Source organism: Manis javanica, chromosome 15, assembly GCF_040802235.1.
Source record: "Manis javanica isolate MJ-LG chromosome 15, MJ_LKY, whole genome shotgun sequence".
NCBI classification, from domain to species: domain Eukaryota; kingdom Metazoa; phylum Chordata; class Mammalia; order Pholidota; family Manidae; genus Manis; species Manis javanica.
Window position 1 is genome coordinate 72849554 of NC_133170.1, and position 19509 is coordinate 72869062.

General features: G+C 35.2%; 1 protein-coding gene across 4 annotated transcripts in view; it reads right to left on the reverse strand.

Moving 5' to 3' along the window:
• Positions 1-19509, reverse strand: part of MED13L (mediator complex subunit 13L) — a 313145-nt gene that overhangs the window by 56484 nt on the left and 237152 nt on the right. For all 4 annotated transcript variants that reach the window (XM_036993616.2, XM_036993615.2, XM_036993617.2 and 1 more), the window contains one exon: positions 170-315. In XM_036993616.2, the coding sequence (XP_036849511.1) occupies positions 170-315 (146 nt within the window). The remainder of the gene's footprint in view (positions 1-169; positions 316-19509) is intronic.

The window sequence follows — 19509 nt, forward strand, 5'->3', positions numbered from 1 at the left end:
ATCCTTGTGAAATGGTGGTCTTCCCTTTCTTCAGGAAATGACCCTTACGGGTACCTTTAAAATGTCCATTTAAAATAGTATCTCATTCTGCAACAACTTATTGGGCAAGGTGACTGTCCACTTTGTGGGGGAGGGGCACGGGGCAGGGTCCATCACACCATTTACTTACCTTGAAATGGTGCAGGTGAAGACTGAGCCATGTGTATATGCTCTTCATTGATCAAGTAAATGGGCTGGTGTTGGGCAATCTCCACACTTGTGCAAACATTACTTTCCCCATGAAGAAAGAATGTGAAAGCACAGGACAAATGCTCACTAAAAAAGAAACAATGAGAAACTCAACCACATTTTGGTAGGAAATGGGTAGACACAGGAACTACAGATGGGATACAGCTTCATTCTATCAACCATCCAGCAAAGCCTGCCTCTGATGATATTAATAGCATAAACTTTCAGTTGAAGGTAGACAAATAATATAATAATAACTTCACAAACTAAATTAAAGCTCCCAGATAAACCTGAAAAATTAGTTTTGCTGCACTGTGAAGTTTAGAAAGCTATTGTGCAGAATGCTTCATGTTTAATTTGCATTAAGTCTCCTGTGTGGTCTATAGATTCCTAAGGACAGAAAAAGAATTCTAACATTTTTCTAACTTTGCATGTAGTAGTATTTGAACTGGCTTTTAACTGATTCTAGGGACAATGACAAAACTTGCTTATGTTTGGTATGCACAACAATAATATCAATTTACAAGCTTAAAACATTACAAGGAGGTTAAAATTGTTGATCTAAAAATATCAATTAAGGATAGTGCTGTATGCAAATTCCCAATATACAACTGCCTCCTAATATACAAGGTAACACAAGTCCCTAACTGGGCTGGTAATTTACTTTGTTTAATTTTTACAATTTACTTCTGATAAAATTGTAAAATGTCAACTCTCCATTTTCCACATAATTGGCTAAAAATTGATAAAAATTATGTGTCTTGGAGAAAAATTATTTCAAAATTACTACAGTGGCACATTCTTTCAAAGTTGTTAACTTTGGCCCTAAGCCAGCCATAACATCTCCATTATCTCAAGACAGCTCCTAAGAACATTTGCCTGATGAACCAGATTCACTGTAAGCCAGGCAGCCACTATTTAAAAAATCACCTCCAAGATTTGCTTCTTTTCAAAAATTCTCTAGAATATTATAAAGTGTATTTGAGTACCAGTGAAAAATTAAATTTTGTTTAAGTATAAAATGATAATGCTTTCAGGAAAACTGGAATAAAAATTTCACTCTATTACATGGTGAAGCATACATATTTTCCCTTGACAAGTATGTTGAGGTAACCTGAGAAATTCTGTGTCTTACTAGCAAGCGCAAAGAATGGCACAAGGAGCCTAAAGTAACAATGAGTAAAACATTGTCCTTGCCCTCAAGGAGCATATAAGCAAACAAAAGATAGACATGAACACACATCAATAAAATAAAGCCAGACACAGACACAAATACAGAAACAGAAATAAAAACAAAGGAGCAAGGAAAGCTAAGGTGTACTGATTATTCCAATTCAGAAGATTGAAGACAAAAACAAATGAAAATAGGGTTTCAATAGTAAAGAAAAAAAGCTAAGAAACAGAACATGAGGCAAGGAGTAGATGTATATATCCATCTACTCTATGTATATAATTTTATATATCCATACAAAATTAAAGGGAAGAAGGATATAGTTTGGAAATTCTAAAGGGAGGAAAAATGTGACATGATGGGAAAGGAGTCTGAAAAAGAAGTTGAAGGTCACCCCTTAAAGACAACAAAAGATTTGTATGTGCAAAGTAACAGGGATCCAATTTAAGGTTTAGTTTAAAAAATCAGCTGAATCTAAAGAATTGGTGATGCAAACTTCAAAATAGTATTTATTTGAATTTGCTATGTCCCAAAAGACACAGAGCAGCAGCACAAAAATGGAAAATGTAGGAAATGAATCAATCACTTATTTTTTATATTGATAACTTTAAGAACGCAATGTCTTTTTAAAAGAGACAAAACAACATAAGAAAAATAAATTACAGAGGAAATATAACAGAAGCCACCAGTAACTATATAATTTTTGGTACATTACTTCATCTTTCTGAGCAGTTCCCCGTATGTAAAATCAGGTGTTAGCACAAACTGCTTCCCCCACCAAAGAAGTTCTGATTCAGGAGGTCCAGGGTGAATCCCAAGAAATTGCATTTGTACCAAGTTCCCAACTGATGTTCTTGGTACTCCTAGTCATGGACCACAATTTGAGAACCACCAATCTTGATGGTGCATAAATCCCTTCCCTGCTAAAAAATTCTGTTTCTTCTAAAATTCCATGAAACAAGAGGTCAGGGATGACAATAGGGATGTTAGAAAGTACAACTCCCCTTTGGCCTAGCAACACCACTTCTAAGCTTTTATCCCACAGAGAAAACTATGGTGTGGTTTTGACTACAGCATTGCCTATATAATCCCTACACAGTAATACTGTTCAACCACTTAAAAGGAAATAAATGATCATACTGACATGGAAAAAGCTCCAACATGAACTTATAAATATGAAAAAAAAAAAACAAGGTACAAAAGTGTGAACAATATACTCCCACTTGCATAAAAAGGGAAAAGGGGGAGAAAAAAATATATGCATACAACTATTTGTTTACATGGGCATAAATTTCTCCAGAAGGATACATTTTAAAAACCAAATAATCTTGGTTGGTTGAGGAATGAAATGGCACAGTGAAGGGCAGGGGGAGTGAACTCATAATATTCTTTTATTCTTTAGAATGAGGTGCCATATGCCTCACGGAGAATTCTGGAGGCAGATCTGAAGGAAGCCCCTGCCCCTATCCTTGTGAATGCGCTTGTTGGTCCAACTAGAGGACTGCCCTAGAGGACTCCACGGTGTTTCATCTCATCATATTTGGCTTTTGGTTGAAACCTGCTGAGATCATCTTTGATCCTGATTCTGTTACCCAGCACACTGGCTGTTTGATCAACAAACCATCAATATCTTTATCCATGTCATTACTAAAAATGGTGAAGAAGACTACACTGAGGATAGAATCCTGTGCCATGCCATCAGGTAATTAACAAGTTGCAAATTCACTAGAGTGTTGCCACCCATTTACGGTTTGTTGTCTACAAAGGGTATTCTAAAAGATTATGTCAAATGGCCTAATAAAATGCAGATACATAACAACTGTCCTATTTCTCTGATACAAAAACCTGCCAAAAAGTAAATTCAGGTAGTATGATACAAAAGTCAAACCCTCTCATTTTACAGATGAGAAAGTAGAGCTAAAAAGTCTGGCTTGTCAATGCCACACTTAGAAGCACAACTGGAATTAGACTTGAAATTTTAATGTCCTTTCCTCTAGCTAGCTCATCTATAAATGGAGAGATTAATTTATATCCATACAAACTTTTATTTTTATGTGGCTAAATTGAGATCAGATTTGTCAACAAACATTGAAAACAAGGGTCTCTACAAATACACTTACAGATATATCATGTTAGATAGTTATTATTACAGAGTTGAGGAGAGGACACTACTACAAGTTCCATACCTGTTCTTGCTTCTCACCACCCATCACCCACTTTTAACTCAATCTTTAATCACTAAGCTCCATCTATTTTATATACTCTCATCATCTGAAAACTGAAAAGGAATTTAGAGATGATCAAGTTCAACCCCTTTCTAATTCAGGGGGAAGGCAAAACTGCCTGGTTACGAAAGTAGTTTAGAGCATGGCTGGAGTAAGAATTCAGGTCTCCCTTCTTTACATTTGTTCACAGTACGTTCATGGCATTTTACCTTAGATCAATGCTACCTCCACCCTTATAGAATATATTCACTCATCAACATGATCACACACTATGCAACTTAAACCAGTCCCTGTCAATACTTCTAACTCCCTACACTGCTGTAAATGAATACACAGAACCAGAAACACTATTTCACTCATACTAAAATTGAAGCCTCACCTCTGCTCTATTTCACTCATACTAAAATTGAAGCCTCACCTCTGCTCTCTTAGACATGCCACTTGACAAGTATTCCAGTCCTTCTCAACTCCATGTATTCTCCACACTCCACTCAATAAGATCAGATTTGGGTAATTCTTATTTCACCTCTTGTAACCTTAAACATGTCCACAGCTACACTTAACTCACTCTTCCCCAGGGTCCTGGAGAACTATATATTTCCTTCTTTGTAAAGGTACCCCAGGAGTCATTCTCTCCTCTTTACTTGATCCAGATTCCCCAGCCCTGAAATACCTTCTTCTTGACCATGTTACCTCTTTAGGGTTACTGTCATATCTTTCTCCAACTACGATCAAATAATCAACATGTAAGTAAAGTGATTAGTATAATAATATTAATACTAATACCATTAAATAAGCTATCTATAAATAAAATAGATAATGTTTGTGTTATAAAAGAAAGAAATAAGGTACTGAAAAAGAAAATAACAGGGCAGTGCTATTTTAGAAAGGGATGGGTCAGAGGGAAGCCTCTCTGAAAAAAAGGGGGAGCGTTTAAAACTAAAGCTTGAATCTTAAAAGTGGTGAGGACCATTTCAAAAAAAGAAAATTATATGTGCAAAGGTACTGAATTAGAGAGAGTTTGACATTTTAAAGATTATTTAAAAGAGGGAATGTGGCTACATCATTGTGAAAACAAAGATAACCAGAGTTTAAATGAATTTGCAGAAATAGATATGATTTGTTCATTCTCTATCAAAAAGACAAAGATTCTTCAGAATGGCCAAAAAATAAAATGAATCAGTCTATATACTGCTTACAAAAAACACACAAGATAAAATTACCCCAAAACAATGAAAATAAAATGTAGAAAATGATATGCCAAGTGAATCCAAATAAAAGTAAAGATGATATAGAAATAACAATAAAGCAATAAAATATGTTTAAAACTTAAGTTCATCATGACATTAAAGAACTGAACAATAAACTTAAATAATCTTGAATGCAGTATGCAATATAACTTAGAAATACATAAAGAAAATACTGGTATAGTTACAAGGAGAAATTGACAAATCTGCAATTAATATGGATTTTAACATACTTGTCTCAGTATTTGATAGATAAGCCAATTATTAATAACAAAAAAGCCAAAGGAATAACAAAAATATGTAAATAAATCTATTATGTTGGCTTTCCAAAAATAATCTGTTCTCTTTCCAAGAACACATGGAAGATGTGCAAAATGGACTTGGACTGGGTCCTGGGACATAAGTTCTAAATTTCAAATAATTAATATACATATTCTCTAATAACAGTGCAATTTAGTTTGAAATTAACCGTTAAAAAATAGGTTTAGAATAAAATCCAATTGTTTGGAAACTTACAAACGCACTCCCCAAATAAATCATGGGCTACAGAGAAAATCACAAAGGAAATAAAAAAATATTTAAAACTGAATGACAACAAAAGTTGTGTCAAAATATGAGAGTAACAATAGTTACAGAGTAATTTATATCCTTATATGCCTAAAATAAAATTTCAAAATAAAAGATAAGCATTCAAATCAAGAAGCTGAGAAAGACAACAAAAAGGAAACTCAATGAAAATATATATTAGTAGAAAAAAAAGCAAAAAGATTAAAATAATCAAAACTTGTTCTTTGAGCCAACTGAAAGAAGCCAAGTCACCAAGCTGAGTGATTTGGGGAAGGGATGTGGGGAAGAGGCCTGAACGGGAAGGGAGGGCACAAATAAACAATCCTGGGAACCAAAAGGAGGAAGTAATAACCACAGAAAAAGTAGGATTGTTTTAATGATAAAAAACGCTACCAGTAACTTTATGCCAATAAATGTGAAACACATGAAATGGACAATTTTCTAGCAAATAGAAGTTATAGGAAATAACTAAGAAACCCACCAAACCACCTCAAGATCTGCTTAGATTTTACTAAACTTTCAAGGAAAAGTAAATCTCTCTATTCAAATTGTTTGAACAAATGATATATGGGGAAGCTTCTCAACTTTTTCTAATAGGCTGGTACAATTTTGACAGCAAAACCAGATACAGTTACTTAAAGAAAAAGTCATCAATTTCACTCATCAATACAGATGCAAAAAACCTAAATTAAATAATATTAAATGGAATTCAGAAGTGATCCAGAGATCTACAATATGACTAACAGGGTAGCAATGACTCAAGGATAAGGGCCAATGAAACAGAACAGGGAACTCAGAAATCAATCCTCCCATGGCTCCTTATCGCACAAAGTGTAAAATAAAAAACCCCAGTAAATCCCAACATCTTGCTCCAGGTGCCTTTCTGGCCAAATTGCTTATTGCTCTCTTCCCTTCCCTTTCTCATTCCAGCCCAGTAAGTTTTCTTGCTATTCTTCAAATAAGCCAATCACAATCCCTCCTCTGAACATACTGTTCGTCACCTCTGCCTGGGGAATTCTCTTCCTCTCAGGTTAACTGGGCTCTCTCCTTCACTTATTCCAAGTTCTACTTAAATGCCACCTCCTCAGCAAGGCTTGTCCTTACCACATAATTTTAATTCATGAAACACACACCCCTCCCCCCAGTAATTCTCTTGCCTCCGCCTGCCCTTAGCACTCATCACTGTCGGATATTATCTCTGGTGCACCAATCACAGTGCTCAGAGACACTGTGAATCTAAAACCTGTTTGTAAACTGTAAGGCTCTTTACATACTATGTTCTTACTATAGATGCTGGGAAAGAAATGATACAGAAGGGGAGAGAAGGAGGGAGGAAGAAAGGAAAAAAGAATACAAGACAAAAGATGAGGAGAAAGAGAGGGAGGGAGAAACAAGGAGTGGCAGTGAAGAAGATTAGATAGGAGTTTTTTGGTGTCTACATGTGACTGGATGGGGTTTTTTATGTAACTTCATCTCAGAAGTTTGAGTTATCTTTTTAAAAATCACATTCAAGAATTATAGTACTGGAAAACATTCATATTAAGGACTTACAGGGGTTTGTTCTATAGACTGAGCACTTGCCACTTGTTTTATTAAAAAATAAACATGAGAATTTTGAAGAATAAACGTAAAATAAAAAAGTAAAATAAATGCTACAGTATTTTATGACAAACAATGGGGTTTATATTTTATCTGTAAGTTCTCCACAAGAATGTCATTTTAAGTACAAACATATTGATGAGGTAAAGAATCACTACAGCAATTGATTAAACTATTTTTGACATACGAAATTCTTACTTCAAGTATATAATATGATTAAGGGAAGCTTATTCAACTCTAAAATCCTTTTAAGCCCCCCTCTCCGCCTTCCTCCTTTTTTTACTCTCCTCCCCCCTTCCCATACCTCTTCCTGTATTCTCTCTCCTGCCCTCCCTTTCCTCCTCCCTCACTCCATGCTTTATTAAATATTAAATTTTATCTATGCTACAAGTATATTTCAAAGTATCTCAGATGTTTCTAACTCTCTCTTTCAAGCTTCAAAGATCAGTTTCTTTCAGAATTAAACTGAAGAAACCATCAAAGTATTTTGTTTCAAAATAACCCCTGGGTAAAGATGGCCTTGTCAGTTTGTGAGCAAAGGAATCCACTCCTCTCTCATCTTGAAGTTTCCCTGGACGTCAGGATTTTAGGCAACATATTTATATTTCTCTAAAGTAGGAATCAGGAGGGATATATATAACTTAAACTGTTTCAAGTGTTGAACAACTAACCCTAACATCAACATATTCCCTCCTGGACATCAGCATAAGAAAAATGTTAAAAGGAAAATGTTCAATATTATCACTGGCCTACAGTCACTCCATGAGCCACCCCTCTAGCCTCAGTGGACCAATGTGCTTCAAGACTGGACATTTATAATATATATGCCACACTGCTTCATATATCTGTTTTTGTTTGTGCTGTTTTCTTTTTTTGTTTTATTAAGATATCATTGATATACATTCCTCTGTTTCGTGAGGTTTGCTCTTTTCTCCAGGTGTATGCAGTCTGGTGCAGCCTTCTTTCCCATTGCTCTTTTAGGATTAGTTGTATTAACTATATTTTCATATTATATGTGGTTTGGGGAGGACTTCTCTGTCTCACCTCTCATGCCACCATCTTTTCTGTGCTGTTTTTCATCTCAAATAAACTTCCCCTATCCTTCATCTAATTCCTTTTCATCTTTTCCAAGAAATCATCCTTGAAGTCCCAGAGTAGGCTAAATGCTCCCATACAACTCTGTATATCTCTGGTCAAAGCATTTCAACATTCCTAAGTTTTATGTCTAGGCCATTTGACTAAATTTTGTGAGGACAGAAATCATGTTTTATCTATCATTTTGGATAGTAAATCTTGCATGAATACTTGCATGATTACTTGGTGCGGGCAGATGCTGCGTTAATGCTCACTAAGTTTGTGATACTTCTTTTCTCCAGTATTTTCTGGCATTTTACTAGGAGACCCAGAAATAAGCCTGCAATTCTGGGTCTTTAGAGAAGGATGACAGGAGTATAAACCTGAGATATTCCGGTTACAAATATATTAGGGGATATTTACCCATAGTTTTGAGAATTTCTGATGACCTCTCTAACTGTTCTTCTTGGACGAGGCTGCTTGGGACATATCACTGACAGCTACGGAGTGTAATATAATATAGTGTGACTCACTTTGGGACCCAAGGTAGTTTATAGTCTCTGGACTAGAGACTATCACAGAATAAATGAGGACTAAACATGTAAGTCAACAGAGTATTCTCTTCAGTAAATGCCACTGAAGAATTCTGTTTCTTTACTCTATTATCCATCCTAAGTAGTATGGACAATTATTACTCCTAAAACACACTGGTAATCAACATCTATACTACTCAATCCCATGTCCTTGCCCCCCAGTGCCCAGAGGAAAAAAATCTAAATCCCTCTGCTTACAGACCAGGCCATTTTTTAAAATTGTAGTTGATATATAATATTAGTTTCAGATATACAACATAGTGATATGATACTTCAATACATTATGAAATGCTCACATTATTACCCTTTGTTACTTTACAAAGTTATTACAATATGAGTGATTATATTCCCTATGCTATGCTTTTCATTTCCATGAATTATTTTATAACTGGAATTTTGTACCTTTTAATCCCCTTCACATATTTTGCTTATCCCTCCCACTCCCCTCTCCTCTCGCAACCACCATTTTATTCACTGTATTTATGAGTCTGTTTCTGGTTTTTGTTTGTTCGTTCACTTTGTTTTTTAGATTCCATATATAAGTGAAATCATATGGCATTTGCCTCTCTCTGACTTACTCCACTTCAAATAATACCCTCTAGGTCCATCCGTGTTATCAGTGGCAAGATTTCATTCTTTTTTATGGCCAAGTAATGTTCCATCATGTATATGTACTACATCTTCTTCATCTATCCATCTGTCCACAGACATTTAGGTTGCTTCCATACCTTGGCTATTGTAAATAATGCTGCAATGAACATAGGGATGCATTTGTCTTTTTGAATTAGTGTTTTAGTTTCTTAGGGTAAATACCCAGAAGTAGAATTACTAGATCATATGGTACTCCTATTTTTATTTTTTTGAGGACCCTCTCTAGTGTTTTCCAGAGTGGCTCCATCTGTTTACCTTCCTACCAACTGTGCACAAGGCTTCCCTTTTCTTCACATTCTTGCCAACACTTGTTATTTCTTGTCTTTTGGATACTGGCCATTCTGAGTGGTGTGAGGTAGTATCTCATTGTGATTTGCATTTCCCTGATGATTAGTGATGTTGATTATCTTTTCATGTGCCTATTGGCCATGTCTTCTTTCAGAAAAATGCCTGCTTCGGTCCTCTGTCCATTTTTAAATCAAATTGTTTGTTTTTTCTGGTGTTGCATTGTGTGAGTTCTTCATATATTTTGGATATTAGCCCCTTATGAGAAATATCATCTGCAAATATCTTCTCCCATTCAGTAAGCTGCCTTTTTATTTTGTTGGCAGTTTCTTCTTTTCCTGTGCAGAAGCTTTAGTCTTTTGCAGTCCACTTTTTTTCGCTTTTGTTTCCCTTGAGTCTAGGCCTTCTTTACTCTGGTACAACCCACTTTTTTTTTTAAGTAGTATTTAAATAAATCCTGTTTCCTGTAAAAACTCTCAAAGATAGCCAATTTGGAATGGTTAATGCTTTGTGGACATCCCACCTACATTTCTTCACTCCACAGAATTTCATTCTCCTTAAATCTCATCTTTCAAAGTCCACCATCACATCTACTTTCTCCACAGAGACTTTTATTACCTCTTCCCACAGAGACCTCTTTCTTGCCTCTCATCTGGCACTCACACTATCAGAAGTAATTACTTAAACAGCAATCATTTACCAAGCACATATATTCATATTGTGCCAGAGACTTTGCTAGATTTAGGGATACAGAAATAAACAGGATCTGAATCAGCCCTTGGGTATTTTATAGTTTCCTAAGCAAAGTACCTAAAAATTTAAAAGGAACAAAAACACTAACATGAAACTATGGTACCCAGTGGCATGCATGAAGATCCCAAAGACTTAAAAAGGGGTAGAAATACAAAGATGGAGAAATTCTAGCAGGAAAACCTCAGACAATTTTACATTCTAATATTAAGTTTAAAAGAATTATCAGTTTATATAAGGAATGACAGGAACCCATGAATATGAGGGGAGGTCTAACAGAAAAAAACATGTTTTCCTATTTATGAAATATCATATATTCTATCTTACTGTCATAATTGACTAAAATTCTATATTGTCAGAAGTCCAACAAGTAAAACTAAAACTATATTCCAATAAGGAAAAAAAATTCGTTTCATTCTATCTTTCTAACATCACCTTTCACATTAGTTCATATGACCAATATGTTTTCATCACCCAATTTGTTTCCTTTACAGGACTTGTCATAATTTGCAATTACTTACATGGTGGTCTCCCCCACATGGTAAGCTCTCTAAATCCTCTGCATCCCCAGCACCTAACACAGCTCAACATGCAACCCCTAATAGTCACTGAATCAATGGATGCAGTTTTAGTCATAACCAAAGATTACTTTTCTTTAGAAAGTTCCATCATGAGAACAGTAACAGTTGATGTGCAAAGTGAGTATTTTTTAAATGGGAAGAATTATTAATAGAAGGAAGTAGTATGCAATTTCCATGACAGAAAAAAAAACTTTTAAAACTGTTTACTTGGGGAATACAAGGGATGGTGTAAGTTTTACCTTTGTAGTTTGGAAAGGATTTATGTAAATGCAAAAAAAGGACTGTATTCCAGATCATTTTCTTGCAATATTCTAAATTTTTAAAAAAGATTTAAATTTACATCAAGTTTTCAGAATACAGCTATTACATGCGGTTTCAAAATGCATTATGAATATTAATATACTCCTGCTCTTTTCACAGTATAAAAGTGTTTTGATAACAGATTCACAATGCAGAATGCATTTAGATAATTTTATCTAAATGCTTTCTGTGTTAAGAACTTATTATCTTGAAATTTTCTAAGTTGTCATTAACCAAATCTCTTGCCAGAAGTAATTTGCCTTTCTCTAGAGATCCTCATTTGGGAATATTTTGCTAATGTTACTTTATCATTTCCTTTCCTTAAAAATGTACCATTTACTGTATGTAGCAGCCTTCACAAAAATGATGTTGAGACCCTTTGCTCACTAGCATACTGACTTTTATTTCATTGGACAGGCCTTAACTTTCATCTTCTTTTTAAGAGAGGGTATCATTATAATATTCAAATAAGACAATTAAATTATTTTATAAAACTCTAAGATTCTTTCACTGTTTCGTGTATCTTCCTCTTAAACCTGATTACAGAAGCAATGAAAATGTTCAAGAAAGTCAATGGTACATAATCTTTCAAAAAATGAGGGAGTACCTGTATTATAATTGTTAAGTAACCATTTCAATTCTATGAAAAAATCAACCTTCTAAGCAAGAAGAGTTACCATTACATTATTACAATATAAAATACTCATAAACACACCTAAAACAAGAATTAGTTTAGCAAGCTCTATGACTATTCCTTTCTACCCTTCCACTCTCAAAACTAAGCCATTCACTGGCAGTAAATTTGGTGCTGGGGTGGGGCATTAGTTCTGCCCAATCACAAGCATACAACACCAGGCACTGCAGTGGGAACAGAGCAGCACATCTGGCCTTAATGCAAAAACAGTGCCCTAGTGGCCTTGAGGACTTAATGTCTCTCCCTGGGTACTTCATTTACTCGAAACAGGTGGCTGCCTGGAGGCTATGACTCAGTATGTTCTTGATCCCAAAGATGGAAGAGTTTGAGGGTTCACATTCTGATGGTACCAACTACACCAAAAGAGATGTGAGAGCTGCTCTACTCAGGGATGTGTGCCTGAAAATCAGAGGCTGACATAAAATAAAATTTGAGGCAGCTTATGAAAATCATTTTATTAAAATCTCTCTTAGTTACTAAACTAGGACAGATTATTTAAGTCATAGTCTCTGGAAAGCCCTTTGAAAATTCAATAGAAATGTGTGTGGCAGAGAATACAGTTTAAAGTGACATTTATGTGAGGTCACTCGTAACTACCAAAGTACTTTCATTGCTCACTTTTAAGAGCTGCATGTATTCTTTTCTTTTAAAGTATAAAAAACCTTTTTATACATTTTTTTGGTTACTGTAAAAGGCAGTAACAAAGTATATGTGGAAGGCATAGAGTGGTGGGGGCAGGAGTGGGGAACCATATAAATTTTTCTACCAGTTTTGTCATTAAATACTGGTATTAGATATTGTGAAGAACAATAAAGCATCAGCTGACACTAAAATCACTAAAGCTTTATGTATCTTTTTGTCTCTGCCTGAGAGCATAAACTACTAGTCTTCCTCCATTGCCCATTACTGCTAAATTAAATGCTTTACCTTCCAAACTCACAAAATATATTTGTACAGTTCATCTTAAAATCATGAATATTTACTTACAGTTTGTACAAACACCCAACCACTGTGACAGATTCTGCCACTTGAGGAGACTCCAGTCACAGGGGAATTCTTGCCACCTCGAAAGACCTCTGACACTTGCCTAGATATCCACACCCAGTGCACAGTGGGAGAAATGACCTGCCAGCAAAGTGTAAGCAGACGGGAATTCCAGTATGCTGCCATTCATTAGGTGAACAACAGCAAACAGGACTTCACCTATGTGGTCAAATGAACAACAGCAAAAAAAAAAAAAAAAAAAATCTTTTTTAACAAATACTGGTGCTAAGTATATATAGCCTTTCTGCTTTCACGGTGTTGTTTCTCCATATTCTACTGCTGCACTTACCATCATATTTGACTATTAACCCTTATTACTTCTTCCTGTCTCATTATATTTATTACATGTAAACTACCTAAATATTCCTAAAATAAGATTAGGCAGGAAAAAAGAGGGAAGGGGCCATACTGAGGTTCTTTTTCTCTCTCATAGCCCAATTCTATTTAAATAACTGATAGTGTTATAGCATGTATTTATTAAGAGCTGATATATAAACTAAACAGTACAACATCATAAAATTATTTTATTTCCCTACTCACAGTGATGGTTCTAGTTACATTTTTAAAAGAAACTGCCTTCAATAAACAAAGCAGGAGGAAAAAAATCTACCTTTTTATATCGCTCTAGTTCAGATCTAGTAGCTGACACTCAATGTGGCTTGGCAAGTTCTTTAAAGGCTTTCCAGCATTTGGCATTAGTCTACCAGAGAGCAGGGCCTTTTTTATTCAGCACTGTTGAAAATGTCTCAGCTCACCAGTACTCAAAGGAGGTCACAGTTTTCCCAGCAAAAGGAAAATAAAATCAGAGCTGACACTTACTTGGTAGAATGCTGTTATCAGCAAGTATTTATCTTCTATATTCTTCCCATGCTACAGTCCTTCACCAAAAGCTAGGTTTTCTTTTTTCTTTACTCAAAACACAGTACAGCCTTTAATCATCAGCACTGCTGATGATCCCAACCCCCCATTCCTAATATAAGAAAAATAAACCTGATGGCTAAAGCCAACAGAAAAATAAAAGAAGATATGTCTATACTTTTCTTATAGCCTATTTAAAATAATGAAGTCAAAGACAGCTACATGCTTTGCAATATGTTATACAAATTTTGAAAAGAATTAACTTCTTTTCTTGACAGTTAAAAATAATTTCTCCTAATGAGGTAAAATTCAATTGAGAGTACATTTAGGAAAACAGAGTCATTAGGTGTGGTTAATCTTTAAGATAATATTTATTTAATATAAGGACAGTATTAGCAGCTCATTAAAGGTAAAAACAAAAAATATAAGGTCCTTAGGATAATCTAGTACCTGAAAAATTGGTGTATGCCCCAGATATACCCAATAAATACTCACTCTTCTAACTAGTCTGATGTGTATGGTAGTAATGTAGACATTTACTTAATGACAATCACATGCAGCATCTGGTCACTACCAAAAATACAAATGCTTAATTATGGATATTAAAATTTTTTTTGAAAGCACCAATTTATAAAAGTTTTAGAGATAAAAAGATTCTGGCAAAGAATCTCCTTTCATTATCAAGAATCAGTAGTTTAGGCAAATTTCAGTTCATTTGTTCATTCAACAAACATTTGAGCAATGCCCTAAATACCAAGTGTAGCACAGTGAAGAAGGCCCATCAAGACCTGATTCTCTCAAAGGTTACTTTCTGCTGGGGCAATCCAGACAGTTTAAATGTGTTTTAAAAGATAATCTTGGGTGTGGGGAAGAAGCTATGAAGAACACAAAACAAGATGATGTGTTTGAGGGTGGCAGTGAAAAAGAGATGACACATTAGATGGGAGTAGTGCTGGGTGAGTGGGGAAGGCTTCTTCAAGGAAGTGGTAATGAGAAGTCAGCCTAGTAAGACCTAAGAGAAAGGGGGTTTAGACAGAGGGCATACTCAAAGGCCAGATACAGGAACAAGCTTAATGTGTTTGGGGAGTAGAATGGCCTCTGTGTTTGAAGCCTGTCAACTGTAAAAAGACAAGTATGAAGTAAGGTCAAAGAAGTGAGCAGGAGCTAGACTAAGCCTTTCAATAATGGAAGGGGCTTGAATTTTATTGTAAATACACTGATAAACTCTGCAGAATTTTAAGCAAAGGAGGAATTATCATGGTCTTCCTATTTGGAAAGATCCTTTTAGTTGCTCCAGATCATTTGTTATGAAGGAGTTAAAAGAGTAGAAGCAGAGAGAACAGCTGGAAGGCGACTTTGGCAGCCCCAGTGACATGAAAGCATGGCTTAGAGTAGGCTGCTAGCAGTGGAGACAAAGGGGGCATGGATCCAAATTATTTCATAAATAGAGCTGAAAGACATGCAAGCAGAGATGGCATGAAGGATGTCGGGCACATGAGTAAGGAAAAGGTAAAGACAAGATACCACATTTGAGAGAGCGCTGCTTAAAGATGGTACTCAAAGCCAAGGGGATGGGAGAGAGTACCTGGGTCTGAATCTGAGCGATCCTAGATAGACAAAAAGTAATTGACTCAACCTCTGCTTTGACATGTTCAGGTTCTCTGTGGTGGGAGGATGTTACTAAGCTACCCTGTTTTCAGTAAGCCATTAGGTGAAACATCTCTTTTTAATGATATTCTATTAATAGGTAAAGAGAAAAAAAGAAAATTAGGGGATTTTTCCCCAATTTTTAAAATTTGTTTTTTGTGACAAGAGCTTTACACACCACACACACACACACACACACATTCTCTCTTTACAACCCCCCCAACCCCTCACTCCCTTTTGGAGTTTAATGAATTTAATTGAACCACACTAACCCATTCATATGTTCTCCTTTCAAATCTACCTTTTTAAAAAGTAGAATTCACTAAGTTCAGTAACAAAATACACTGAAAACAAATAATGAAGTTATAAATACTATTTGAATCAAATTATCATCTGAATAAACACCAGGTTTTCTAATTAGTAATTACACCTATGAATTTGATTAATATCACAATCTAAACAACAAAAGAAGCTATCATACAATCTATTTTGCATTAAATTCAGAGATTTCCACTTAAAATAATTTTCCCCTTTCATAATGTTCATAAAGGTGGCAGAAAAAACATGTTAGCCATAGCTTTTCTCTGGATCAGGGTGGGTGATTTACTCAAGAATAAGAGAATCCATCAGATCTACCACTTTATCACTGAATGATTCTGACAAAGTCTTTTTAACTAATTTTAAACATATATCAGAACTAGAAACTACCCAAACTCCCATCAGCAATAAAATGGATAAATAAACTAGGGTATATTCGTACAATGGAATACTCCACAGCACTCAGAATAAATGACCTATAACTTCAACACACAACAACCTGAATGACTATCACAAACAATGATGAACAAGAGAAAACAGAAACAAAGGAATATATACTGTGTGATTTTATTTATATGAAATACAAAAAACAATTAAACTTAACTGTTAGAACACTGTTTATGCTTGGGAGAGATGGGCAGTGACCTGAAGAAGAAAGGGAGGTTTACAGGGTCCTGGTGACGCTCTTTATTTCCTGATCTCAGTAGGTTACATAAATGTGCTCAATTTGGAAAACTCATCATGCTTACAATATATACTTCTGTGCTATATATTATATTGTATTAAAAGCTTTGATATGTAATCTGAAAGAAATATAGCAAAATGTTAACATTTTGGGCGATAAAAAATTTTAGGTTATATCTGAGTTGTGAAAGCATAAGTATTCTATCTTATTATCTGTGATAAACAGAATAATGGTTCCCCAAAGATGTTCATGCCTTAATCCCCAAACCTGTAACTGTTTTATGCTACATAGCAAGGGGGAATTAAGTAAGGTTGCAAATGATTAAGGATGCTAATCAAGTGACCTTAAATACTGAGATTGTCCTGGATGATCCAATGGGCCCAATGTAATTAGGCAGAAGAGTCAGTGTCAGAGCTATATGATGTGAGACTCAACTAGCCACTGTTGGATTTGGAAACAAAAAGGGACCATAAGCCAAGAAATGTGGGCAGCCTCTAGAAGGTGGGAAAGGCAAAGAAATACATTCTCCCCAAAGGAATGCAACCCTGCCAACATTTTGACTTTGGGTTGGCATGGCACATTTCAGACTTCTGATTTCCAGAATTGAAAGATAAAAAATTTGGTAAGATAATAAATCACCACTAAGCTGGTGGTGATTCATCACAGCAGCAATGAGAAACTCTATATTACCCTCTTTATTTGTTTTTATTTTTGGAATATTACATAATTTATACAAAATAAACATTTTAAACAATACATTTTTTTTAAGTTAATGGAAAGACATGTTAAAACACTAAAAGTAGCCTGTTCATAAGTGTTAATATATGGTACCAATTTCCCCATATTTTTACAGATTATCTTTAAGTTCTCCAATAATCAGAGCATCTATTCATTATTTCTTATATCCATTTATTCAATAAATATTTTCTATTTTCATCAAAAGGCTCGAGTTAGCTCTCAAATTCATTATGTGCCTGGAATTAGAGCAATTATTTTCACAAAATCAATTTCTCAATTCTCTGAAAAAAGTATAATGAATTTTCATATGTTATCCTACCTCTTGAATTTAGTGAACAAAACATTAATGAATGAATTCTTTAAAGGGGGAAGAAAGAGATCATTCTATCCTAACTCAATAATATTTAAAAGCAAAACAATAAGGAAAAAAACAATTTTGGAATATCAGCAAATAGTCATATAACTTCTAACTTAAAATTTAGCCTGATGAAAATCAGACCAGTCTAAAGTCAAGGAATTGTCAAACGGACTTCTGCAAAGAATATAGACTGGAATTTTAAAAATCAAATTTCTAGGGAAGCCTGTAGTAAATGATCAACTGCACAATTGTTGATGAGATATCTGAACAAACACTTATTATCTGAACAAACACTGTTACTTCAAGATAGACCCTCTTTTTTTCTAAGAAAAGCTGGATACTATTACTTTAAACAGCTAGATTTAAGATTACACCCATGGGAAGTATCAAGAGGGAGACAAAGAATATGATGGCATGTGACTTTTTATTATAAAATTTTAATCAACTGCTTAAATGAAAGAATGGCTGGCTGGTAGAAAATTTTTTTCTAACCAGATGGAGTTAGCCTAAAATTCAACTATAGCTTGTTTAAGTTTAGAACTTCCCAAAGACCAATACAGGGGCTTTAACTCGTAACAGGAGGCATCTAAATGTGATTGGCAAAAGGAGCTAAGGCAATTCTAAAATGCAACAATATAACTAGATGTGGAATATCTAGAACATCAGTGTTGAGTGGTGGATGGTAATCAGAATACCCATGGGAGGCTGCTTTTCAAATCAGTCTAAGCCCATCTCCCCTAAAAACTACAGGCTTAATGAGGAGCCACCATTACTGATGAGCATTTGCCCTGTACATCAGATAGGGTGGGGCAGAAAAATATTAAAAATCACCAGTTAAGAACAACTTGGTGGTGATTTATTATCTTACCAATTTATTATCTTCAATTCTGGAAATCAGAAGACTGAAATGTGCCATGCCAACCCAAGGGAGCTAACGATCTACTCTGCTTTAACTCCTTATGCTAGTTTGAGCAAGCTTAGGGTGTTCAGTTTAATTCTGGACACCATTCTCAAAAAGAGTATTAAGCAAACTGGAACACATTCAACAGAAAATCACCAAAAGAACTTAAAACAACCCAACATGTCACAACAATGGAAGGTAGTGGAGATATTTAACCGAGAGATGAGATAACTTAGGGACATAATCTTTTGTGCAGGAGCAACACTCAAGTACACCACGCCATGAAACCTATTTTGCTCAGCATGCTATTTTATCATTATTGTTGGAACAGTACGTGCTATCCACACTTGTGGCAAATACAGACTGGTCAATACCTGATGGCACAATGGAGAACTCAGGCACACTGGCCAAGTACTACTGATAAAGACACTACAGAAAAACAGATTTCAATTCCATATGAAGACTTCCTAATTGGGCTGTTTAAGAAAAAATGGGCTTACCAGAAGGGTAATGTATCTGCTATCCCTAAAGGTTTGGTAGAGAAAAATTCAACCATACTGCACAGGGAGAGGGACAGAATGACCTTCAAGGGTACCTTCAATCCTGAGATTCTCATGATTCTGTACCTTGATTCTCAGATAAGCTGTGCCTATTCTGAAATATCCTGGACTGATTACTCAGAAGCAGAGAGAATACCAAAAGGCAAAGCACATCAAATTATAAGGGAAAGATGTATTGAGACAGGGTAAAGAGACACCATTCTGAAACCTGAAATGTAAACGGCTAGTAAAGTCACAAATACATGAATTCTTAAATCAGCCCACCAAATTAAACTTCTCTGCTCTCTTTTTATTGCTAGGATTACTATTTGAAAGCAGAATTTACATGAATACCTATTTAGAAAAGCAGCAGAAGTGAATCAACACAAATTTATTCTCCCTGGAAAGGAGACATGAGGCTGATAGCCTCCAAGAACAGCATCCTGTCAGACTGAA